The 26,483-nt window shown below is 34.9% G+C and overlaps 1 protein-coding gene across 9 annotated transcripts in view; it reads left to right on the forward strand.

Annotated features, from left to right (window-relative positions):
* The window catches only part of NFAT5 (nuclear factor of activated T cells 5), a 131,234-nt gene that overhangs the window by 58,531 nt on the left and 46,220 nt on the right, over window positions 1-26,483 (forward strand). For all 9 annotated transcript variants that reach the window (XM_067018255.1, XM_067018257.1, XM_059044784.2 and 6 more), the window contains one exon: window positions 13,248-13,373. In XM_067018255.1, coding sequence (XP_066874356.1) covers window positions 13,316-13,373 — 58 coding nt within the window. In that variant the 5' untranslated portion in view covers window positions 13,248-13,315. The remainder of the gene's footprint in view (window positions 1-13,247; window positions 13,374-26,483) is intronic.

Genomic DNA, 26,483 nt, shown 5'->3' on the forward strand with positions numbered 1-26,483 from the left:
CTGGAACTCCAGCATATTATGCTGGGCTGTCCATCCATGGGAATGTCCTCTTCATCCTGCTCAGGCTCGAAGGCCTCACACGAATGCCCTCCTCACCCTGCTTGGGTTTCTAATCTCTGTTCTGGACTTCCACACTCTTCATGGGCACACTCTGCTTCCTGCTTAATCTTTGACACCCAGCCCAGGCAGCCCTACTATATGGACATTCTCCTTACTGCTTGGGTTCTTACACCCAGTGCCAAATGCCCCTGCACAAATACCCTTCTCACCCTGCTCAGACTCTGCTTCTCTGTGCTGGCTACCCTCCATCATCTCAGTTGCTTTAGCTGTGATACCTTGTGCCATCCCCTTGAGGGTACATTTCTCACCATGCTCTGGCTCTGACACCCTATGCTAGCTTCTCTGCGTTCCCTCCCATAGATAACCATCCTCATTCTGCTTGGTCTACCCATCCCAGGAGTCTTTTACTTTGCTTGGGCTCTAAACCACCACAGTACGTTTTCCCTCTGTGTGTCAGGCTTCCCTCTTCTCATCCTGCTTTCTTGGACTCCATCCCACCCTTCCACTCTTCTCCACCCCGCCCCACTCCCCCCAGATATATTCTTCATTCTGCTTGGGCTCTGACACCACACACCAGGCTGTGGATATATTATTTACATTGCTTGGATTCTGCACCCGATTATCTTTTCCCGTTCACCCTGCTTGGGCTCTGAAACCCTTTGCCAGGCCTCTTCTACCCCCACCCCCACTATGGATTCCCTTCTTACTCCACTGGGCTTCTGACACTCAATCCTGGTCCTCCTTCCTCCTCTTGGACTCTGAACTCTACAGTTCTTAAAGCTCTATTGAAAAGTATTCTTGTAAGATCTTTGAAAATTATAAATAAGCCATAAAGGTTTTACTCGATAGTTAGGTCATAGATAGGTCTTTGAAAGTCTTGTTCTGTCTAGAACAGACTTAAGTAATAACATCTTCTGAGAATAATATAAATAAATTAAGAAAGTATATAACAAAAATGGTTAGTTAAATAGTTTACTCCATTCTGTATCTCATAAATGTTAAGTTATGTAGCAAATAATTGTGAAATTTTAAAGTGAAAAGTAATACCTATTAGAAAAAAATATATGATGTACTGTGTTAAAATGATTGTGGAACTCAATTTATTTTTCTTATTCCTGAAATTGTTGTAATCTATGCTGCTGTATATTGTTTAAAATTACTGTAGAATACCAGCTTGAGGAAAACTGTAATAAAATATAATCAGGAAGAGGTGATATGATTAAGTAAATAAGTAACAGTAAACTAGTAAATTGACTTAAACTTAGCTGAGAAAAATTTATTAAAACAGAGATCACCTACAAGTTATTTTCGGACTTAATAATCTTTTAGAAAACAAATATCCGGTAGACCTGCAGCCAGTACATTTTCCAGTGGAAATGCCAACTATGATGACTGTCAAGCCTAAAAGTGTTTTTTAAAAAATGAATGCTGTATCTCTTCAACGCAGAACTATGTTGACACAGTGTGGAGGTGCCAGGCATTTTGTTTTAGAACATCTCATGTGAAACCATAGCTTTGGGATTCACCAGCTTATTGAGATAGTTAATAGAGACATGGAAGAGTAAGGCAATTAGTTCCCAATCCATTTGCAAGAACTTTTTGATAGTCTTTTAACTCTTTTGGGTGCTAAAGTAGCTTTGTATATAGAGTTTATTTATTTATTTTATAATATTCTTTAATGTGCTGCTTTTTCTTAACATATATATAAATTTATTCATTTATTTATTTACTTTTGGCTGCGTTGGGTCTTCGTTGCTGTGTGCGGGCTTTCTCTAGTTGTGGCGAGTGGGGGCTACTCTTCGTTGCGGTGCGCAGGCTTTTCATTGAGGTGGCTTCTCTTGTTGCGGAGCATGGGCTCTAGGTGTGCGCGGACTTCAGTAGTTGTGGCACGTGGGCTCAGTAGTTGAGGCGCATGGGCTTAGTTGCTCCTTGGCATGTGGGATCTTCCCAGACAAGGGCTTAAACCCATGTCCCCTGCATTGGCAGGCAGATTCTTAACCACTGCGCCACCAGGGAAGCCCCTGTATACAGAGTTTAAAAAAAAAAAAAAAAAAAAAAAAAGGTAAAATCCCATTTTAAAAACAATACAAACATTTATAAATACATTTTCCAGTATTAGAGTGTTTGCATCTAATATCAGGGAGCATTCATTATTTGAATAACTAATATCTGTGCTGAGCATTAATTCTCCTTGTTTTAGTTTTTTTAAGCATTCCCAACACAAAGTATCATCCTTTTTACCACAAATTCTTCCATTTAGCTGCTTTCTCAACAATCAAATTCAGTTTATTTACAGAGCTTCCCCCTCCTCTTTTTTTGTTCATCTCTGCATGAAGTTAAGTCTGTGGTATTAGTTGTGTACAACTTTGAATTGTTATGTTACCTGAAAGTTAATAAGAGTCTTCAGAAAAGTTAAAGAGTAGGTGAGCTCTGACAATTCTGGTCTTTACTTTCTGACCCTAAAGCAGCTTACTATTGAATGCTGTTAGCTATCAGGTCAACAAAGGTAAAGTGGCAATAAAAATTCCTAAAAAAGGCATAATAATTTACAGAGGTTTTTTTTAATAGTTATTTAATTTATTTATTTATTATTTTGGCTGCGCTGGGTGTTAGTTGCAGCATTCAGTATCTTTAGTTGTGGCTTGTGGGACTTTTTTTTAAAGTTGCGGCATGTGGATGTCTTACTTGCATCACGTGGGCTTCTTAGTTGCAGCATGTGAACTCTTAGTTGCAGCATGCATGTGGGATCTAGTTCCCCAACCAGGGATCGCACCTGGGCCCCCTGCATTAGAAGCAGAGTCTTACCCGCAGGACCACCAGGGAGGTCCCTACAGAGTTCTTTTTAACCGATCTTCGTATTTAAGCCTTATATAGCGACTCTGTGAGGCTATGCACTATCCATGCATAGCCTTAATTTTTATTGTATTTATTGATTTGACTAGATTATATAGTTTAGTAAAAAGAACATTCATGAGCCCAGTGTGCAGACCAATTTATTTCTGCTACTCCATTGTCCTGTATCTTTGTCTCACCATCAGAGGAAACTAATGTCCTAAACTTTATATTTATCATTCCCTTCTTTTGTTTTATCACATGTGTTTTTCTTTCTTTTTTCTTTTTTTTTTTTACTATTACACAAGTTTCACATTCTTGGTAAAATCGACCTCACATAATTGTTTTGAAAGTAAGTGAGAATATGTATACAATGAGCTTTTGCACAGTGCCTGTCCCCACACCCAAGTACTAAATTAATGGTAGCTGTAACTGTATTATTAATGTTGTTATTTTGCAAAGGGAAGAACTAGAAAAGCATGCCTTTTCTCAGCTGTCTATCTCCCTGGACTCTTCTGGGGGAAAGTGAAGGAGTATGGGGGTTTGAAGTCTTTTCACTTTTTTCTGGAACTGAGCAACACGTAAAATAAAACAGTAAAGTGGGATTTGGTTGATCAGCAGTTAGGGAACCAGAGTTTCTAATTGAGAAGAAAAAAAATGCTGCAGTATTAAGTTACAAGTTTTTCCTTCTCTTTCACTGCCTTGTGAAAGGCAGGATAGGATTTCTGTCTCCTTGAATTTGATGCAGTGTGGTGGGACTCCCACCCTCTTCTCCCCATATAGCCAGTGTTGAAGAGTAAAAGACCAAATTCGCCCAGAAATAATCAGTGACATAAACGGATCATTTAGAGTTTACTGAATGACTGAACACATACCCCAACCAGTCAGCCTATTTTTACATAGTTCACCTTCCCACCAAACATTGGGAAGCATTAGTTTGCTTTCAATATCTGAAAATGATTTCATTCCTCTAATCGCCCAAGGCTCTGCACTGTTGCACCAACATAAGGCAAATTCTTGATCTGAACTTGTTCCCTGTTCTGCCTAATTGCTTTTTTCATACACTTATGTTCATAATTTATGTTGGGACTTCCCTGGTGGCACAGTGGTTAAGAATCCACCTGCCAATGCAGGGGACACGGGTTCAAGCCCTGGTCGGGGAAGATCCCACATGCCATGGAGCAACTAAGCCCATGCACCACAACTACTGAGCCTGCACTCTAGAGCCCGCGAGCCACAACTACTCAGCCCACGTGCCACAACTACTGAAGCCCTCAAGTGACAACTGCTGAGCCCACATGCTGCAACTACTGAAGCCTGCACACCTGGAGCCCCTGCTCTGCAACAAGAGAAGCCACTGCAGTGAGAAGCCCGCGCACTGCAACTAAGAGTAGCCCCCACTCGCCACAACGAGAGAAAGCCCACGCACAGCAGTGAAGACCCAACACAGCCAAAAATAAATAGATAAAAAATAAATTTATTTAAAAAAATAATAATTTATGTTAACTAATTATTTACTTTATCATACTTGATCTAAGTCTATTACATGGATACTTAAGTAGTACACTTATATTGAGATTTTGGTCAACTAAAATTCATAATGAACCATTAAGTGAGTTGATTAAGCATTATTATTGCTCAAATTATTAGCAACATTAATAGAAAAATATTTGAGACAACAGTCACCCCAATTCTGGCAGACCAAGGAAAGAATTCTTTAGAAAACAAAAGTATAATCATTCCTAGATTTTGAAAAAAAGAGTGAAAAAGAGAGTGAGTGCATTTAAGTACATTGCACAAGAGCAGTTTTTACTAGCTGTTACATTGATCTGTATTAAATTTCACTATCGCTTTGCACAGGTATTCCAGCCTTTCATTATCTGTGATGAATTAAGACATATGATATATCCCTCTTAAGCCTATGTCATTTGCAAATTCTGTATCTTTGTTCAAGTTGTTGATGTAGTAACCACATTCCTCAAGGGGGAAACCATACATTTTTGGGCATTGTTGTTTAGAGTCATCTGTTTTATGAAATCTACATTTCTTATCTTGTTCGTAAGAACTTAAGATTTTCATCAAATATTTTACTGACTATAGGATACCTATGCCTGTAGCATTTTCCTGATACAGTAGATGGAGTCTTAAAAGGCAACTTAGATTAGTTTGCAGTTTAGCCTTCATAATTCCACTTTTCACAAATAGAAACTATGTGAAAAGATATTTCTGTCCATGAAGTTTATTAGAAACATTGAGAGACCTAGCTCACTCTTGTGCAGTTCTCAGTTGTTCTTATTCTATTCGTCTTTCTCTTTTTTTTTACCCATGTATAATTTACATATCATAAAATTCACACATTTAAAGTGTACAGGAGATTGGCTCAAGATGGCGGAGTAGAAGGACGTGCCCTCACTCCCACTTGTGAGAGCACCAGAATCACAACTAACTGCTGAACAATCATCGACAGGAAGACACTGGAACTCACCAAAAAAGAGACCCCACATCCAAAAAGACAAAGGAGAAGCCACAGTGAGATGGTAGGAGGGGCACAATCACAATAAAATCAAATCCCATAACTGCTGGGTGGGTGACTCACAAACTGGAGAACACTTATCCCACAGAAGTCCACCCACTGGAGTGAAGGTTCTGAGCCTCACATCAGGCTTCCCAACCTGGGGGCCCAGCAACGGGAGGAGGAATTCCTAGAGAGTCAGACTTTGAAGGCTAGCAGGATTTGATTGCAGGACTTCGACAGGACTGGGGGAAACAAGAGACTCCACTCTTGGAGGGCACAGACAAAGTAGTGTGTTTTTCAGGACCCAGGAGAAGGAGCAGTGACCCCATAGGAGACTGAACGAGAACTACCTGCTAATGTTGGAGGGTCTCCTGCAGAGGCAGGGGGTACCTGTGTCTCACCGTGAGCACAAGGACACTGGCAGCAGAAGTTCTGGGATGTACTCTTTGGCGTGAGCCCTCCCAGAGTCTGCCATTAGCCCCACCAAAGAGCCTGGGTAGGTTCCAGTGTTGGCTCTCAGGCCAAACAAACAACAGGGAGGGAACCCAGCCTCACCCATCAGCAGACAAGCGGATTAAAGTTTTACCCAGCTCTGCCCACCAGAGCAACAGCCAGTTCTACCTACCACCAGTTCCTCCCATCAGGAACCTCGCACAAGCCTCTTAGATAGCCTCATCCACCAAAGGGCAGATAGCAGAAGCAAGACATACAATCATGCAGCCTGTGGAACTAAAACCACGTTCACAGGAAGATAGATGAGATGAAAAGGTAGAGGGGCTATGTACCAGATGAAGGAACAAGATAAAACCACAGAAAAACAACTAAATGAAGTGGAGATAGGCAACGTTCCAGAAAAAGAATTCAGACTAATGATAGTGAAGATGATCCAGGACCTTGGAAAAAGAATGGAGGCAAAGATCAAGAAGATGGAAGAAATGTTTAACAAAGACCTAGAAGAATTAAAGAACAAACAGAGATGAACAATACAGTAACTGAAATGAAAAATACACTAGAAGGAATCAATAGAAAAATTGAGGCAGAAGAACGGATAAGTGACCTGGAAGACAGAATGGTGGAATTCACTGCTGTGGAACAGAATAAAGAAAAAAGCATGAATAGAAATGAAGACAGCCTAAGAGACCTCCGGGACAACATTAAACGCAAGAACTTTCACATTATAGGGGTCCCAGAAGGAGAAGGCAGAGCGAAAGGACCAGAGAAAATATTTGAAGAGATTATAGTCAAAAACTTCCCTAACATGGGTAAGGAAACAGCCACGCAAGTCCAGGAAGCACAGAGAGTCCCATATAGGATAAACCCAAGGAGAAACATGCCAAGACACGTAGTAATCAAATTGGCCAATATTAAAGACAAAGAAAAATTATTGAAAGCAGCAAGGGAAAAACGACAAATAACATACAAGGGAACTCTCCCATAAGGTTAACAGCTGATTTCTCAGCAGAAACTCTACAAGCCAGAAGGGAGTGGCATGACATATTTAAAGTGATGAAAGGTAAGAACCTACAACCAAGATTACTCTACCCAGCAAGGATCTCATTCAGATTCGATGGAGAAATCAAAAGCTTTACAGACAAGCAGAAGCTAAGAGAATTCAGCACCACCAAACCAGCTCTACAACAAATGCTAAAGGAACTTTTCTAAGTGGGAAACACAAGAGAAGAAAAGGACTTACAAAAACAAACCCAAAACAATTAAGAAAATGGTCATAGGAAGATATGTATCGATAATTACCTTAAACGTGAATGAATTAAATGCTCCAACCAAAAGACACAGGCTTCCTGAATGGATACAAAAACAAAACCCATATATATGCTGTCTTCAAGAGACCCACTTCAGACCTAGGGACACACACAAACTGAAAGTGAGAGGATGGAAAAAGATATTCCATGCAAATGGAAATCAAAAGAAAGATGGAGTAGCAGTACTCATATCAGATAAAATAGACTTTAAAATAAAGAATGTTACAAGAGACAAGGAAGGACACTACATAATGATCAAGGGATCAATCCAAGACAATTATAAATATATATGCACCCAATATAGGAGCATCTGAATACATAAGGCAACTGCTAACAGCTATAAAAGAGGAAATCGATGGTAACACTTTAAAACCTCACTTACACCAATGGACAGATCATCCAAAATGAAAATAAATTGGGAAACAGAAGCTTTAAATGACACAATAGACCAGATAGATTTAATTGATATTTATAGGAAATTCTATCCAAAAACAGCAGATTACACTTTCTTCTCAAGTGCGCACGGATCATCCTTCAGGATAGATCACATCTTGAGTCATGAATCAAGCCTCAGTAAATTTAAGAAACCTGAAATCATATAAAGCATCTTTTCTAACCACAACACTATGAGATTACGAATCAATTACAGGGGAAAAAACGTAAAAAACACAAACACATGGAGGCTAAACAATATGTTACTAAATAACCAAGAGATCACTGAAGAATTCAAAGAGGAAATCAAAAAATACCTAGAGACAAATGACAATGAAAACAGGATGATTCAGGGCTTCCCTGGTGGCGCAGTGGCTGAGAATCCGCCTGCCGATGCAGGGGTCATGGGTTCGTGCCCCGGTCCGGGAAGATCCCACGTGCCGCGGAGCGGCTGGGCCCGTGAACCGTGGCCGCTGAGCCAGTGCATCCGGAGCCTGTGCTCCGCAACGGGAGAGGCCACAACAGTGAGAGGCCCACGTACCGCAAAAAAAAAAAACAAAAAAAAAAACAAACAAACAAACAAAAAAAACCCAGGATGATTCAAAACCTATGGGATGCAGCAAAAGCAGTTCTAAGAGGGAAGTTTATAGCTATACAAGCCTACCTCAAGAAACAAGAAAAATCTCAATTAAACAATCTAACCTTACACCTAAAGGAACTAGAGAAAGAAGAACAAACAAAACCCAAAGTCAGTAGAAGGAAAGAAATAAAAAATCAGAGCAGAAATAAATGAAATGGAAACAAAGAAAACAGTAGCAAAGATCAGTAAAACTAAAAGCTGGTTCTTTGAGAAGATAAAATTGATAAAACATTAGCCAGACTCATCAAGAAAAAGAGGGAGAGGACTCAAATCAATAAAATTAGAAATGAAAAAGAAGTTACAGCAGACACCGCAGAAATACAAAGCATCCTAAGAGACTACTACAAACAACTCTATGCCAATAAAATGGACAACTTGGAAGAAATGGACAAATTCTTAGACAGGTGTAACCTCCCAAGACTGTACCAGGAAGAAATAGAAGATATGAACCGACCAATCACAAGTAATGAAATTGAAACTGTGATTAAAAATCTTCCAAAAAACAAAAGTCCAGGACCAGATGGCTTCACAGGTGAATTCTATCAAACATTTAGAGAAGAGCTAACACCCATCCTTCTCAAACTCTTCCAAAAAATTGCAGAGAAAGAACACTCCCAAACTCATTCTATGAGGCCACCATTGCCCTGATACCAAAACCAGACGAAGATGCTAGAAAAAAAGATAATTATAGACGAGTATCACACACGAATAGAGATGCAAAAATCCTCAACAAAATACTAGCAAACAGAATCCAACAACACATTAAAAGGATCATACACCATGATCAAGTGGGATTTATCCCAGGGATGCAGGGATTCTTCAATATATGCAAATCAATCAATGTGATACACCATATTAACAAACAGAAGCAGAAAATCTATATGATCATCTCAATAGATGCAGAAAATGTTTTTGACAAAATTCAACACCCAATTATGATAAATACTCTCGAGAAAGTGGGCATAGAGGGAACCTACCTCAACATAATAAAGGCCATATATGACAAACCCACAGCAAACATCATTCTCAATGGTGAAAAACTGAAAGCATTTCCTCTAAGATCAGGAACAAGACAAAGATCTCCACTCTCACCACTGTTATTCAACATAGTTTTGGAAGTCCTAGCCACAGCAATCAGAGAAGAAAAAGAAATAAAAGGAATACAAATTTGAAAAGAAGAAGTAAAACTGTCACTGTTTGCAGATGACATGATACTATACATCAAAAATCCTAAAGATGTCACCAGAAAACTGCTAGAGCTGATTAATGAATTTGGTAAAGTTGCAGGATACAAAATTAATGCATAGAAATCTCTTGCATTCCTATACACTAATGATGAAAAATCTGAAAGAGAAATTAAGGAAACACTCCCATTTACCATTGCAACAAAAAGAATAAAATACCTAGGAATAAACCTACCTAGGGAGACAAAAGACAAAACTATAAGACTCTGATGAAAGAAATTAAAGATGATACCAACAGATGGAGAGATATACCATGTTCTTGGATTGGAAGAATCAATATTGTGAAAATGACTATACTACCCAAAGCAGTCTACAGATTCAATGCAATCCCTATCAAATTACCTACAGCATTTTTTACAGAAGTAGAACAAAAAATCTTAAAATTTGTATGGAGACACAAAAGACTCCGAATAGCCAAAGTGGTCATGAGGGAATAAAACAGAGCTGGAGGTATCAGACTCCCTGACTTCAGACTATACTACAAAGGTACAGTAATTAAGACAATATGATAATGGCACAAAAACAGAAATATAGATCAATGGAGCAGAATAGAAAGCCCAGAGATAAACCCACACACCTATGGTGAACTAATCTATGACAAAGGAGGCAAGGATATACAATGGAGAAAAGACAGTGTCTTCAATAAGTGGTGCTGGGAAAACTGGACAGCTACATGTAAAAGAATCAAATTAGAACACTCCCTAACACCATACACAAAAATAAACTCAAAATGGATTAGAGACCTAAATGTAAGATTGGACACTATAAAACTCTTAGAGGAAAACATAGGAAGAACACCGTTTGACATAAGTCACAGCACGATCTTTTTGATCCACCTCCTAGAGTAATGGAAATAAAACAAAAATAAACAAATGGGACCTAATGAAACTTAAAAGCTTTTGCACAGTAAACTGTAAACAAGACGAAAAGACAACCCTCAGAATGGAAGAAAATATTTGCAAACGAATCAGTGTACAAAGGATTAATCTCAAGTGTATAAACAGCTCATGCAGCTCAATATTAAAAAAAAAAAAAGCCCAATCCAACAATGGTCAGAAGACCTAAATGGACATTTCTCCAAAGAAGACATACAGATGGCCAAGAAGCACATGAAAAGCTGCTCAACATCACTAATTATTAGAGAAATGCAAATCAAAACTACAGTGAGGTATCACCTCACACCGGATAGAATGGGCATCATCAGAAAATCTACAAGTAACAAATGCTGGAGAGGATGTGGAGAGAAAGGAACCCTCTCACACACCGTTGGTGGGAATGTGAATTGATACAGCCACTATGCAGAATAGTACGGAGGTTCCTTAAGAAACTAAAAATAGAACTACCATATGACCCAGCAATCCCACTACTGGGCATATACTCAGAGAAAACCATAATTCAAAAAGAAACATGCACTCCAGTGTTCATTGCAACACTATTTACAATAGCCAGGACATGGAAGTAACCTAAATGCCCATCGACAGATGAATGGATAAAGAAGATGTGGTACATATATACAATGGAATATTTCTTGGCCTTAAAAAGGAGTGAAATTGGGTCAGTTGTAGAGACGTGGATGGATCTAAAGACTGTCATACAGAGTGAAGTAAGTCAGAAAGAGTAAAACAAATATCGTATATTAACACATATATGTGGAACCTAGAGAAATGGTACAGATGAACCGGTTTGCTGGGCCGAAATTGAGATGCAGATGTAGAGAACAAACGTATGGACACCGAGGGGAGAAAATGGTGGGGGTGAATGGTGGTGGTGTGATGAATTGGGAGATTGGGATTGACATATATGTATGTCAGTTTGACTAATATGTATAAAATGGATAACTAATGAGAACCTGCTGTATAAAAAAAGTAAAAAATACAATAAATTTTTAAAAATAGATAAAGTTGAGCACTGAGCGATATGATTACAGCCCTGTCCAGCACCTTCATTGCAGCTGTGTGAGATCCTAAGCAAAGTACCCAGTTAAGCCATGCCTAGACTCCTGGTCCACAGAAAATATGAGATGACAAATGTTGGGTTATGTAGGTTTTTTGTTAAGAATCTTACACGTAGTACAACTCGCCCATTTAAAGTATACAGTTGAGGGATTCCCTGGTGGCGCAGTGGTTGAGAGTCTGCCTGCCGATGCAGGGGACACGGATTTGTGCCCCGGTCCGGGAAGATCCCACATGCCACGGAGCTGCTGGGCCCGTGAGCCATGGCCGCTGAGCCTGCGCGTCCGGAGCCTGTGCTCCGCAACGGGAGAGGCTGCAACAGTGAGAGGCCCATAAACAGCAAAAAAAAAAAAAAAAAAAAAAAAAAAAAAAAAAAAAAAAAAAAAAAATCTATGTTTGATGATGTGGCATTTCTGTTTTAATTAGGTTCTCCATACTATCCCCCCTATATTATTTGAAAGATGGAAGTAATCTACTTAAGTTTTTTAGCAACATTTTAACAAGCTGAAAAATTTTAGCCAGGGCATATTATATTCAGACAGTTGTAAAATTTGCTAAATGCTTTGAAGATGGAAATTTCAAGTGTTAGGTAATAGTTTTTCAAAAGAAAAATTTTTAAGTGGATTCTTTACTGTGAACGAAGATCATTTAATACTACAACTTCTAATTTTAGCTTTCCTTCATAATATTCTTTCTTATTCCTATCCACATGAAACTCAGGATACATATTTTAACTGGGAGGATTGAAGTATTTATGAATTCAATAATCAGTTAACTAACAGTATTGTTTGCTACCAAGGATAAAATGTTTTACAGTGCTACCTTTATTTTTTTAATCACTTAGTACAAATAGTTAATAATCTTTTTTAATTGTTAGAATGTTGCTTTTCTTAGAATACTAGGCAAGTCCCTTAAACTCTGTGCCTCAATTCTTTAGAAAATAAACATATGATTCTAACCGGTTTTTGAAGTTTCTTCCAACATTGATTCTGCTACCTTTAGTGGATATCTTGATAATTTTTCCTGTCCAAAAACCATATAATAATAACTATAAAATAATTTTTAAATAGTAGATGTAAATTTGATTTTATAGACAATTAGAATATTATAAAATATATTAAAAAGATACAGTACTCTTTAATCTGGGATAGAAAAGTAATCATAATCTAATATAGGCACTTGTGCTTTGTGATTTAAGAGTATGCTATACTTGTGCCTTTCTAGAGCTGGAGATACCTCAGAGTAAGAAGTAGTTCCTTGAGCCATAACATTCCTCTTTTTATCTTCTTTAGGAGGGAAAAATGCATTATGGTAGCAAATTAAAATATTTGATAAAGGTGCTGAGTAAAAGAACAGTAGACTAATGGTCTAATTGGAGAAGCCAATTTAAAGCTGATATACACTAGTACATGCCATCTCATATGTAAAGGATGATAAGTTACCCTCTTTTTTTTTTTTTCAGAGGAAGATATTGGAGCATCTTGGGTTATTTGACATCTCTTCTGTCTAGTTTTATACAGTTTTAAAATTTTAATAACTTTTTCTGTAGATCATCATAAGCGTGAGGGATAAAGCCAAGAAGAAAACCGGGGTTAGAATGAATGGAAAAATCATTATTCAGTTCAATAAAAGTATATAATAAAAGAAAAATATTTGCTAATAATTTTTACGACAGTAGTTATATGAAGTTTAGTATGTGTGTATGAATAATATAGTTCTTCTTATGAGTGAAAAGACATTAATTTTGTGCTCATAATTAGGTTATTGACTTACACTCTTTTTAAAAAAAGTTTTTTCCCTTTCCCCCAACAGAATCTGTCTATGATCTTCTCCCAAAGGAGTTACAGTTACCTCCATCTAGAGAACCATCTGTAGCATCAATGAGTCAGACAAGTGGTGGTGAGGCAGGCTCGCCTCCTCCAGCTGTAGTTGCTGCTGGTATGCATTTCATTTTACTTTTTTAAAAAAAGTATTATCTGGTCAACATGAACAGTGCTGGCAAAATTCTTATCAAAGAGTGTGATTTGAGGGTTTGTTTTAGGAGGTTTTAAACTACATACTTTTAACATTAAAAACTTTCAATACAATATTCTTGATACAACTGTTATTTCTTAAAATTTCACATTGGCACATCTGTTAGTGCCATCTCCCAGAATGGACCTTGTCTTCAACTATGGGAACGAGTTTAAAGTTCTTTTGTTGACTGCACATAAAAAGCTTATTAAATACCAAGCTATGGATAGAAAATTATATTTGAGTCTCTATAAAACAATTATTTTAAAAGATTTGCTCAAAGGGGAAAATGTTTTATTTTGTATAATCTGAAAAAAGGACTCAAGCACTCAAGTGTCTTTTCTGTTTGTAGCATGTTACTGTAACCTTTTGCCTACATTTAAAAACATATGTGACTCTATACTTTGGAAGATTTGAATAATATTTATATAAAGACATTTTCTTATATCAGTGAAAAAAGTATGGAAAGTAATGTTTGAAATTTATCAAGTTTTTTTTAATCAGCTCTCAAATCATACACTTTATAATTATATAAAATTGGTTCAGATTTTTATTGAATTAAAAGATTGACAGACAAGCTAATTGAAAAATGTCTTGATTAGTGATAAATTAATAAAGAATGCTTTCAGTAATATTAGATTGCCCAACTGTAATTCTTTTTTTAGTTGGGTTTATAGACTACTATGTGTGTTTGGTGTTTTAAAAAAGTTAGAAAATTATACATATACTCTGAAGTTTCATCTGTCCTACTAATTAGAGGTTTCTTGCCTATGATACCTCTCATCTTTTAAAATGGTACTTAAAATCCATCAGAACATTGTTTTCAGTAAATTCTTTTTGTTTCAAAAAAAACAGTGAAGGGGAAGGTTGTGATTTAAATGAGGATATTGGTACTATAGTAGAACTTTGGGTACTTTTCTTATTTGCATTAACCTAAGTCCAGTTAACCTTGTGTACCAATCTTTCCCCTGAGCCGTATAGTACAATATGCAACCTTCCTGGTTGAGGGCAGGAAAACTTTAAACATGGCCAAGAAACTTACCAGCCCTGCTCACTGTTCATGTGTTGCCAGACATTTTCTAACAGATTCTGTGGATTTAATTGTGAACATTTTAGTAATTGAATTGTTAAGATCACCTGGTTTCACTTTATATGCACTGAATATTTTTTCTGGAATTTAAATATTTAATCTAGTTTTAAAACAGTATCAGATAATAAAATATATATTTTTTAATTTTAAGGAAATATTTCACTTTAAATCCACAGGTAGAAATTGACTAACTGATTTCTTTTGTATCTTTTGAGATTTGTTTAAAGTCATGTTGAATCTGTATAGAACTAAAAGTCTGTTTCTTCTGTGCTTTTTAACATCTGTTGACAGTAGATCCAGTTCCTTTTAAAAGCTGAAAAAATGTTAGCTAGGTTTGGAAAAAGAACGACACTTCCTTTGAAATAATACCAAACTCAATTTTAGAAGTTTTTATATATAAATATTGAAAGTTTTTGAATTTGAGTCACTAAATGGAATGTTGAAGGTCCCTCCTTCCCTCCCTCCCTCCATAATCCTCTCCAGATAAATTAGAATGAAGGCTTTGAGTTGAAAAATCATGAAAATAAGAATTAACCAAAGGAAGTATTCTGAGGTAATGAATTCTTATTAGATAAAGAAGTTATTGACATTGTAAAGATTGTGAAGAGAGTAAGGAGGTGACCTTGATAATTTTCATATATTCACACACAGAAAGTTTCTATGATCTAAAACCAAGTCATTTGTAATTTTTTTTACACATGTTCACTTTTAACCAATATAGTCTTATTCTAGAATTCTAACGTCTTATTGGTAGAATAGAGTCTTTGTCATGTAACATTATAGGTAAGAGAGTTTAAATTGCAGAATAGTTATAGTAGGGATATCAGTTAGTATGTATAATTATAGAGTTGCTTTTTAAATTTGACATATTAATGTCCTTAGTGACATAGATGTCAAAGAGAGATTTGGAGTAAATTACCAGGTATTCAGTGTTTCCTGGCCAAAAGACTAGATGTTTAGGGAAAGATACATTAATTTAGACTTTGATTTTTTTAAATTTGTAGCATTTGCTGTTTAAATATGAAATGCATAAAAATGATGACTCTTGATGTAGTTAATTCTTCAGAGTTTTGAAGGAGCTGGATTGGCTGCTATCAGGTATGAGGGCCTGGTGGGAACAGACTTCTAGTTCTGCCATAAAGGTTTGTGTTTCACAAATTCTAAATCAATTTAAATTTTAAAATTTAGAGGCTGGGCATATAGGTGTTCATGTACATTTTAAATTATTTAATTATTAAAAATGTGTTTCTCAGATTCGCCAATCTAGATTTTTTTCCCTTTATATATTACTGAAGGAATGAGTAAGCATGATGCTGCTAATCCACAATCCAGAATACTGGGTAAAAAGAATGTCTCTTAAACCTTTTTTGTGCCTGTACACTATTCACACTTTTACGTACTCACATTAATAACATCTTTTATCTGGTAAGACCCAGGGTTGGGAATGAGGGGAGAGAGGTTTACTTCCTCACAACTCCTCCCCTCTCCATAGGGCCAAGTGTCACAATCTGGGAGGTGTAGGTGAAGATCAACAGTCTGAAATCTGTACTCTTCCCCATTTTTAAATTTTTAAAAATTTTTACTTATTTTTTAAAACCCCACATTTGTTTATTTATTTACTTTTGACTGTGTTGGGTCTTCGTTTCTGTGCAAGAGCTTTCTCTAGTTGTGGCAAGCGGGGGCCACTCCTCATCGTGGTGCGCCGGCCTCTCACTATCGCGGCCTCTCTTGTTGCGGAGCACAGGCTCCAGACGCACAGGCTCAGTAATTGTGTCTCACGGGTCTAGTTGCTCTGCGGCATGTGGGATCTTCCCAGATCAGGGCTCGAGCCCGTGTCCCCTGCATTGGCAGGCAGATTCTCAACCACTGCGCCACCAGGGAAGCCTTCTTCCCCATTTTTTAAAGACATCTGTTTTTGTCCCACTAGAAAGTTTCTTAGGAGTTTGAGGTTCAATATGTAAATGAATAAAAGTTTTAGAAGTACAGACTTTCTGAAGAATGTAGGTTTTTAGTAATTAAGACAGAGACTGTTTTCCTAACACAAAAAAGTTATCCAGGGACTTGCCTGGTGGTCCAGTGGTTAAGACTCTGCGTTCCCAATGCAGGGGGCCCGGGGTTCGATTCCTGGTGGGAGAACTAAGATCGCACATACTACAACTAAGGCCATGTGCTACAACTACTGAGCCCGCACACTCTAGAGTCCACTCGCTGCAACTAGAGAAGCCAGTGCGCCACAACGAAGACACAAATAAATAAATAAATATTTAAAAATTATCACTTATTAAAAAAAGTTATCTAAATGAATTGATAACAAATTCTGACAAAATAAGGAGTTGATCAAGAAGAAATGAAAGTTGTGAAAGGATTCTTTTTGTTTGTTTCTTTAATCCTACAGTATAGGTTGGAAGGAACTAAAATATAAGTATTATTAAGGAGAACTAAAACAAACATTTACACTAGAATTTTGGATTTTTGAAAAGAGATATGGCAGATATTTTTCTTAAATAACAGCTTTAATGAGATATAATTCACATACCAATCAAGTATTTTTAAAAATCTACTTACATGTTTACAGTTTTATCCTTAGATCGTCTTAATTTATTTAAAATAGGGAGTCTTTCACAGAAGTGAAAAATAAACTTTAATCTTCATTTTAAGAAATCAAATTATTTTCTTGTTCTATCCTAAATTCTATTTGTTTGTCCTCATCTTGGGATGTAGCATCATGTTTATTAGTTTATATCTAAATATTTTGCTAAGGTAATTATTTCAGGTTTCTTTAAAATTTTTAAATTCTAATTCTTGAAATAAACAATGAATTAATCAAACCATAGGTTTTATAATTCAGCCAGAGAATCTTAGGAATAACTAGTTAGTAATTCGTTTGTTGTTTGTTTTCATAAAGTTGTTATTTTACTTTCAGGAATTATATATTAGTCCTCTTTAGAAATAATATAATCTCAGTACATGAATACTTGGTAGCAGTTTTTAACATGGATAGGTATATACACTAATAAAGCACATACAAAAATTTTAAAGGCTGTAGTTAAAGTTAATAATTTTACATGAAGTTATCCATATAATAAACTTTTCTGTTGGAAGAGACTTATTAAATAGTGCTTTGAATTTTATGCTTACAGCAAGTACCTAACAAGTATTTTCTATACTGAAAGAACTCAACTGTGTGCTATTTACACTATAGGAGAGGACACTAGAGAACTAAATAATGTCCTATAATCAAAGAACAGCTATGCTTTAATTTATTGGCTTGGCCAAAAAGTTCATTCGGGTTTTTTCCATAAGATGTTACAGAAAAACCCAAATGGACTTTTTGGCCATCCCAATACTTCAGACACCTTAATTGTAGACCATCCATAACAACAAAACTATAAAAAAACTGAGTTGAAGAAAATATAAGCTCTCATTTTTGAGTTCCTACTATGTGATAGGAATTGTACTAGACAATTTACATATCATCATATCTCAATCCTTCCAGGCACAAGATACCTTTCTTCTTTCCCACTAAGGTCTAAATTCTTTTCTCCTTGCCATTGTACTTTAGGGAATTTAGTATAATGTTCTGTCACTTCAATTAGGGAAACACAAGATCCTGGACTAGGCAGTGTGTAGGATATTGAGTTGAAAAAGCCATTCCCCTTCTTCTCCTCTGCAAGTTTCAGGATCTACAAAATAGGAATATTATTTCTAGAAAAATATAAATTTTTTATAAAAGTTATTTACAGTAACAGAGTACTTAGCCCATTGAATTTATTGTAACTTGTTTACTAGTGTTAGAAGATATTTGCAGTTATGTAATTCTTATTTTCTTGAGTTGACTAAATTTAAGGAGAAAATTTGCCTTTGACTGCTCTCTTGGGTTAACTAGGTTAACATATTTCAGAATTTTGGCCATTTATGTAGTATATATTCCTAAGATTAAACCAAAAGCCCATTAACAGGAAAAGTAGTTCACCTGTGTAACCTGCATATTGATGTTGTGAGCTGAAGTGTGAATTGATCTTGGTTATTCCATATGGTCATTCCTACTTTTCCTAGAAAACTGGACCACTTCCAGAAGGAAGTCAGATCCTAGCTACAAACATGTTGCCAAGTAAGCAACATGTTTAAAAACTCTACTCCTCATTCTGACTTTTAAAATTACATAGTAAATCTAAATACATACATTTATACATATAGAAGTATGTGTGTATGTACGTATGTATAGATGTATACTACTAACATCTGCGTTATTAGAATGGAAAGCATCAGCAAACTTGGGCCATAATGGTTAATTCAGAAACAATTACCAATTTAGGAGACTATCCATATTATAAATTTTCACTGACAAAAAGTACACATGGCCTATTAATGGTTTGTTCCCTAAATGTTTACCTTTTTTGGTCCTCTTACTAATTTTTAGCAACTTTTATAAATATTGTGATTTTTTTCATTTTCTGGTAGAATAAGCAGATTTTTATATTACCTGAGTCTATAGAATAGCATTTTAAAACTGCACACAGATTCTCAGCCATTCATAGACAAATTACATACATCAAATAGACACTTTCTTTTTTTGGTCATATGTTTTGTAGAATTTCACATTAAGAAATTAATGCACAGAAGTGGGTTTACTTTTTTTATGCTACCAATAAGATTGATAATAAGCAAAAAGTATTGCCATAACTAATTGTTTTATAATAGTTGTATAAATAATAGTAATAAAGTTGTATAAAAACACTCCAGCTGGGACTGGAGTGAGGGGAATTGATTAGGGTAGGATACAACAAAAGACTTCACCTGGTTCTATGACATTATTTCTCTTTTCCCATATGTGAAATATAATAAAATTAGCATGAGCTTTGGATTCATAAAGACCTAATTTGAATCTGATTGCTATATCATTTCTATCATATTCTTCCACAGAATCTTGTGGAAGTTCAGTAAATTTCTCATATTACTCCTGTAAGTAGACAGTAACAACAACTTTTTCTTAAGGTTATTATGAAGGTAAATATGTAAAATATTTAATACTGCTTGACAATCAGTGATCTTTTGGTAAACATTGACCTCTCTCCCACATGGATTTCTATTTTCATTTGTTAGTAAGGTTTTAAAAAATAGATCTTATTTTTATAAAAACAAGTTTTTTAGCTTTATTTTGCTTCTTTCTTTCCATTCTCAGTCTGTTTTTTACCTCATTTTGAAGTTTTGCATATCAGACAACACATGGGCCATGGGATTTCCTTTCTGACTTACTCTTTAATGTTGACACTTTCTCACTAGGGGCCCTTGTAAATAAAGGAAGCATTGCTAGAAGATGATGAATCATAGGGAGAACAGACACTTCCCAAAGGGATGATTCTACAAAGTTGACCGATTAAGTATTCTTCCTAGAATTCTCTTCCCACTTTTTAAAAAATGAAATGATAAAGTTGCGTGATCAATTATCAAAACTTCTAGTAGAGCAATTTATAACTTCTGTTTTTTGTTTAGACATTTTATCTACAATTGGATCTAATGTACACTGTAATCCAGATCCAGTTGTAAAACCATTCTGAATTATTATATCAGAAGATTTTAATGATACAAATACTATTTTCCCTTTTTTGGTCACCTCTAAAAAAGAAGAAATATGAAGACATTGGACTAGAGTTGGCAGGAATGCCTTTATTATTTAATCTAAACTATTTTAAAATGTATTATATGATAAAGCATTGAAGTGACCTTCAAATAGCATACCTCAGAACTGTTTTTTCTCTCCAGTTCTTAAGTTAATGTGGTAATCTCTCTTTTTGTCTTAAAGTAAACATTACCTTTCAAGTAGTATAATTGCTGTCTTTATGTTAAAAAAACCCTGTTCTTCCTGGAGACTTTGACAACAATAAATGTAGTTATCAGCTAGTATAGTTATTCCCTTTTGTGTTTAAGTTATTTGAGAGTGAGGATTCTTTCTGGGTTTTTTAGTCTCTTCATCCATTGTCAATGACTGATGCTACCCGTGTAGTACTTAAATCACTGGATGATAGAAAGCATCTTTCTCTTCCAAGAGGAAAGGATTTAAAAAACAAATTTTGTAATATGTACCTAGTACCTATTTTACACTGTGATTAAATACTTAGGGTTGAATAGGACGAAATATATATTTAAAACATTGTTCTCAGTGTCAGGACACTTAGAAATTTTGTAAGCATTTTATTTTTCAGGAAACATTCTTTAACAAATACTCTGTGAATGTTTATTAATGGCACTCAGACAAGGTAAAAATAATTATTTTAGGAGAATTTAGATTAAAAGCGGGAGAGTAATTATTGTGTAGTATTAGAACTATGACTGGCAGTTTGATGGACTGGAGGAGAGAAGGATGGTCTCTAGTAAATCAGTAACAACCCTTTCAGCTTCAGCAATAGTGCTAATTATTTTTTTAAAATAGAGCCTCTAGGATCAAACGTTTTATGCACAGTAACATCTAATTTGAAAGTGTAAATTAGGACTTCCCTGGTGGTCCAGTTGTTAAGATGCCTCACTTCCAATGTAGGGGCAAGGGTTTGATCCCTGGTCAGGGAACTAAGATCCCATGCTGCGTGGCATGGACAAAAATTTTTTTTTAATTAAAAAAAGTGTAAATTAGTAACTTTTTTGGAGGGGGTGGGATGAGGAAGTGTTTGGAAGTTGGCCTGAGAAATGAAACTACTCTTTTGCTGGTAAAATGTAGATATTTTTTACTGCTTGAGTGTATTGGTCAGAACATATCATCTTATACTCTTTAAGGGAATTTGGGTAAGGGCACAGTTTAAAAACACCTAGAGAGAACATTCTGGCTTATGGATTAGATTGCATTAGTAAACAGGAGAACAAATTGGTGAATATGAGTTAACAAAAATTTTGAATAAGAAATTTACCCACATGCATTTATTTGGATGTTAATTTAATTTTTTAAAGTTTGTTTTAAAACATTGCTTATTGTAGCATGTAAACTTATGTTGGGTGGGAAAAGTACAAATGGGAAATTGGAACTGTTTTAAACATGTAAATTAAATGATCGACCCTACAATTTTTGTTTTTTGATTTTTTGTTTTGTTTTTATTTTTGTTTTTTGGTAAAGTAATCTGGATTGCTTATTTTATATGCTGGGATGCTAGTTGTTTTTTCTATTAATACACTTAACTTGCATTCTAGCTTCGCCATTCAGAGACAGGCATCGTGTGGTGGGTTGTGTGACAGTGTCTGTCAATAGTGAAGACAAATAGTGCCAGAGACATTTAACCCATCCAATCTCACCCAGGGTATAGGTCGGTCTCGTTTTCAGACTTCTTCTTAAGTCTTTTTTCTTTCTTTCTTTCTTCCTTCCTTCCTTTCTTTTTTTGTTTCTAAATAGTGGATTGATACTGATTGAAACTAAAACTTTTTTGTAAAGTTTTAAACTTTACATTAATATATAAGAAGAAGAAGAAGAAAAGTAGAAAACGAAGGTTGGCATGTAAGGTGTTGACAAAGCAGGTTTGCAGCCACTTTGTGTGTTCTAGATTTTTCAATCCTTTGGCAACATGAATGTTGGCCTTATAATTTTTTTCTCTCAATATCTTTCTTCTTTGATCTGAAAATATGTTCTTGTATCTGGTGACTTTTATCAGACAAATGTTTAGATTTGAAGTCATTGTTACCAGTAAGAAAAATTGAAATACTTAAAAAGAATTACTGAGGCTGAACAGTAAGGGTTTTAGACCAGAAGAAATTGTTTCCAAATGACCTGTGTTGATTTTTATTATTATTTTCTGAACAGTCAGTAGTTTACTCCCTCTCCGTTCCACTATTGGTTCACTTAGCACACTTGCAAATTTTTACGGCTTTTTTAAGGTAACTCAACTGATTTTGCACTGATGTTGAGAAGTTATAAAATATAAGTGCATATTTAAATGCTAGGGACCACATTTTTATCTTGGAAGCTTAGTTAAATGTCATTTCTGTCATATTTTTTTAAATCAGTGAAAGATATTTGTTTCTTTTGAGGACTTTAAAGAATGTTTCTAATTTCAAAGCTTTCTATTAAAAGTTTAGTTAGTTCCGCATAAAGTATCATCTCTTTTTTATGGTATTTAAAGCACTAAAATGAAAATGATAATTTAAATAATTTCTCGTTTACAAATCTAGAACTAATAGTTCTTAATTTTAAAATACAGTTTAAGAAAGCAGTATATAAACTATACGTGAGTTTCTCTATGTGGTACCATTTAAAACTCCATTTTCATCTTTCCAATCAAATTAATAATATAGTTGACCCTTGAACAACACGGGGTCAAGGGGGGTAGGGGTGCTGTCCTTTAGCACAGTCAAAAATCCATGTATCACTTACTTTGCCCTCAGCCCTCTTATCCTTGGCTCTGCATCCACAGATTCAAGCAACTACAAGTTGCATAGTGCTGTAGTATTTATTTTTAAAAAATTGTGAATAAGTGGACCCACACAGTTCAAACCTGTGTTGTTCAAGGGTAAACTGTACTTGCAAATTCTGTAATATCCAGGAAGATATTATCTGCTATTCTTTTTATCCCAAGTGCTTTGAATATTCATAGTGAACCTTAATGATTACATCAGTTCTTGAAAGAAGCCAAATATACAGTTTAAGTTCACTATCATTACTGGCATTTGACCTAGTAATTGGCTACTGCCAATTAATAAATCTAATAAATCTAAAATTTTTATATTTAGATATACAACACTATAGATGTGATGCTTTCTTTACTTATAAATTTAAAAATTATTCTTTTGAGATTATAAATTTCTGTCAGTAAGTTATAAAAATGGTCTATCAGTTTTCTCTTTGGTGTTGCTGTGCTCTCTGTGGTCACAGAAAAAGCTATGGAAAAATAAAATTCTTTCTGGGGACTTTGCTGGCGGTCCAGTAGTTAAGACTTCGCCTTCCAGTGCAGGTGAGGGTTCGATCCTTGGTCCAGGAGCTAAGATCCCACATGCCTCGTGACCAAAAAACCCCAAAACATAAAACAGACGCGATATTGTAACAAATTCAATAAAGGCTTAAAATATGGTCCACATCAAAAAAAAAAAAAAGAAAGAAAGAAAAATCTTTAAAAAAAAATAAATAAAATTCTTTTAAGTTCAAAGATAAGTTTTTTCCAAAAAGAAATAATAAATAAAAATTTATTCACATATTACTTAGGTGGGAAAATAATTTTAAGAGGAAGAAACTTTCAACTTTATGAAGGATTGGTAAGGGATTTAAAAAACAAATAAATTATAAGGTTATAAAATAGAATACATTATGACTGTTCTTCTTGGTGAGAAAATAAAAGCAATTATTAAAACATTTTTATGCTGGAGTTTTTAATTTTAATAAACAGTAATTAAACATAGTCTACATTCCTAACAGATAAAGATGGACATTCAAAACCAAAAAGGGATGGTAGGGGTAGTTAGCATATTTTGTTTATAAAGGAATATATAGAGGAGGCAGGATTACTTTAGCATTTTAATTCTATGGAATGTCAGTTAAGCTATTTCTTGAAATTTAATAATATATAGATTAAAATGTTTTTGTAAATATTTTAAGAACATTTCTAATATTCCCAGGAATTCATTGTGCTTTTCTGGGAATGCTTGGAAATGACAAATTACTGTTTAGAAATCTAAAATTTTCTTGCTATTATTTTATGCATTTACTTTTTAATAGATAATATTAAGAATTTGTTATTTTTAGTGAATATATGGATTAATACACAAGTAGGTAATTTGGCTTGTGTATGTTTCAAGAAAGAAAGTTATTAGCACATTCTTTGTAGAAATAGTGAGTAGTTACCATTAAACTCTTAAGTTACTTCTGAACCTTCCCTGTATCAGTTAATGCTATTATAGTAAGGTATAATGTGTCCATTATGAACACATTGGTACATTTATTTACCATTTTAACTTTAATGTAACTCAGCATACATATCAAATATTGGCTTCTCATAAATCAATTTAATTAAAAAATTGAATTTTTGCTACATGCAAGTCATAGTATGTTAGGTGTCAGGAGGGTCTAAGATGAGAAAGATGTTGCCCATACTCTCTAGGGGCCCATAGTTCCTATCCCTTATTACTTCACCACCTCACCTGGCATTATTAATGCACTTAGGTGATGTCTTGCTAACCAGAATGTAACATGCTTATGTGAAGGGTTTTATACACCATTTTCATCATCATCAGAGGGATAATGATACTATTGTAAAGAGTTTTATAGTTTAAAAAAATTTGTCTTATATTTATTATATTCTTAAAATGAGCAGAAACTTTGTAATTTAGGATCAAACTGAGGGTAACCTTTAAAAAGTAATTTTTTCAATTAAATGATACTACTGTCTTTTGACAGAGTTTATGTTTTCAGCTTTATAGTTTTGTGCTAATGAACTTTTTTATTTAGTAAGTATATCCAGGAAACTGCAGGTAAAATATTCATAATGTGTGTTAGGTGTCAAAGGAAAATGTATAGAATATTTTAACTTATGTAGGGTATGAGATCACAGTTTGGCATACCTGTCCCAGAACAGATATTTATGTACAATTCTATCAATTGGGTTTTATAACCATGATTTTAAAATAAGATTTGCAAGATAAAATCACATACTTCAAAGAGCAATGCTAGGTTATATCTTGCATATTAAATTCATAAATATATAACTTGCTTTTGAGTTCATGATTACATTTCACCTAACTTTCCGTCTGTCATGGACAGGGATCCCTGAGATGTTCATATTCTGCATTCTCATGTGCATGGTACTTAGATTCAAGAAGAGTGGGTGGGGGAAAGCTGCTTTATAGAAATACAAGTTCACAGAATTCATGCTGCATGCTTTGTGTGTTCCACTGCAAATACTGCATGCTGCATACTTGTATTTCTCTGAAAATGATGAACATAGGCTCATACACACAAAAACGTGTACTTTCTTTTTTGCCAATAGTTGGAACAGATGGAGGAATGTCAGACATAATACCTTCTCTATTTTTTCTAAAATGAATTCTGTAATATTTTTCAAAAAATAAGGAAAAACCTTGTTATTTAAACCCAAAGTGGCTACAAATCAGCTCCTAAACTGTCACTGACATTAGTATCTAGATTTTGTAGTTTTTACAAATCTTTTAAAATATTTATTTACTAAGAAAACATTGCATTAATGCATGATACGAAATTGATAAAAATTTTTCTTTAAATTGGAATGCAGTTTAAAGTGACTGAATTTTCCAATTTCAGCTACTGCATTTGACAAGGATACAAACTGGAAAATGGAACTGGTATCATCTAAATGCTCTAAGTGCTTTAACTCATGGTAGTTGAGAAAAATCTTTCCATGTGGCATTATGTAGATTTCATTATTGATGGCTAATATTAATAACTGTTTTCTTCAGCCTTGACAGCAATGAAAAATTGTGGGTGAATTTAGTTCTTTCAAATGATTTAAGTGTTTTGGTGCATGTTTTCAATTTAAAAACAGATTTTTGGCACTTGGCTTTTGATTATCGAAACATTGCATTCTGACATTTCACTCTTTATGTAATTGATGTGGATGTTGCAATTCCAATAACTGCACATCACAGTTTTAAGTTTATCACACCACTTTAAAACAGTAGCATACATGGCTATAGATAAAAATTAATTTTAGATTTAAACATTTTTAGTTGTCTGTCACATTCATTTTTGTATGTGATTATGATTGTAAACCTTTCCTTATCTTATACAACATAAAATTGTATAGGACTGATAACTTCCAACTTTAACATTATTAGTGTGCCTCTTGATATTATGTTGTTAAGGGTTTAGTAGTAGTATTTTTCAGTGAGTTGTTATGCCAGTTGCCACACATTTTGATAAGATCTACTTTTGACTTTTTTGTTAGGCATAATAGGTAAATGGTTTTATAAAAAACCTTTTTATAAGAACTAATTCTGGTTCTCTC

This window comes from Kogia breviceps, chromosome 18 (genome assembly GCF_026419965.1).
Source record: "Kogia breviceps isolate mKogBre1 chromosome 18, mKogBre1 haplotype 1, whole genome shotgun sequence".
NCBI lineage: Eukaryota > Metazoa > Chordata > Mammalia > Artiodactyla > Physeteridae > Kogia > Kogia breviceps.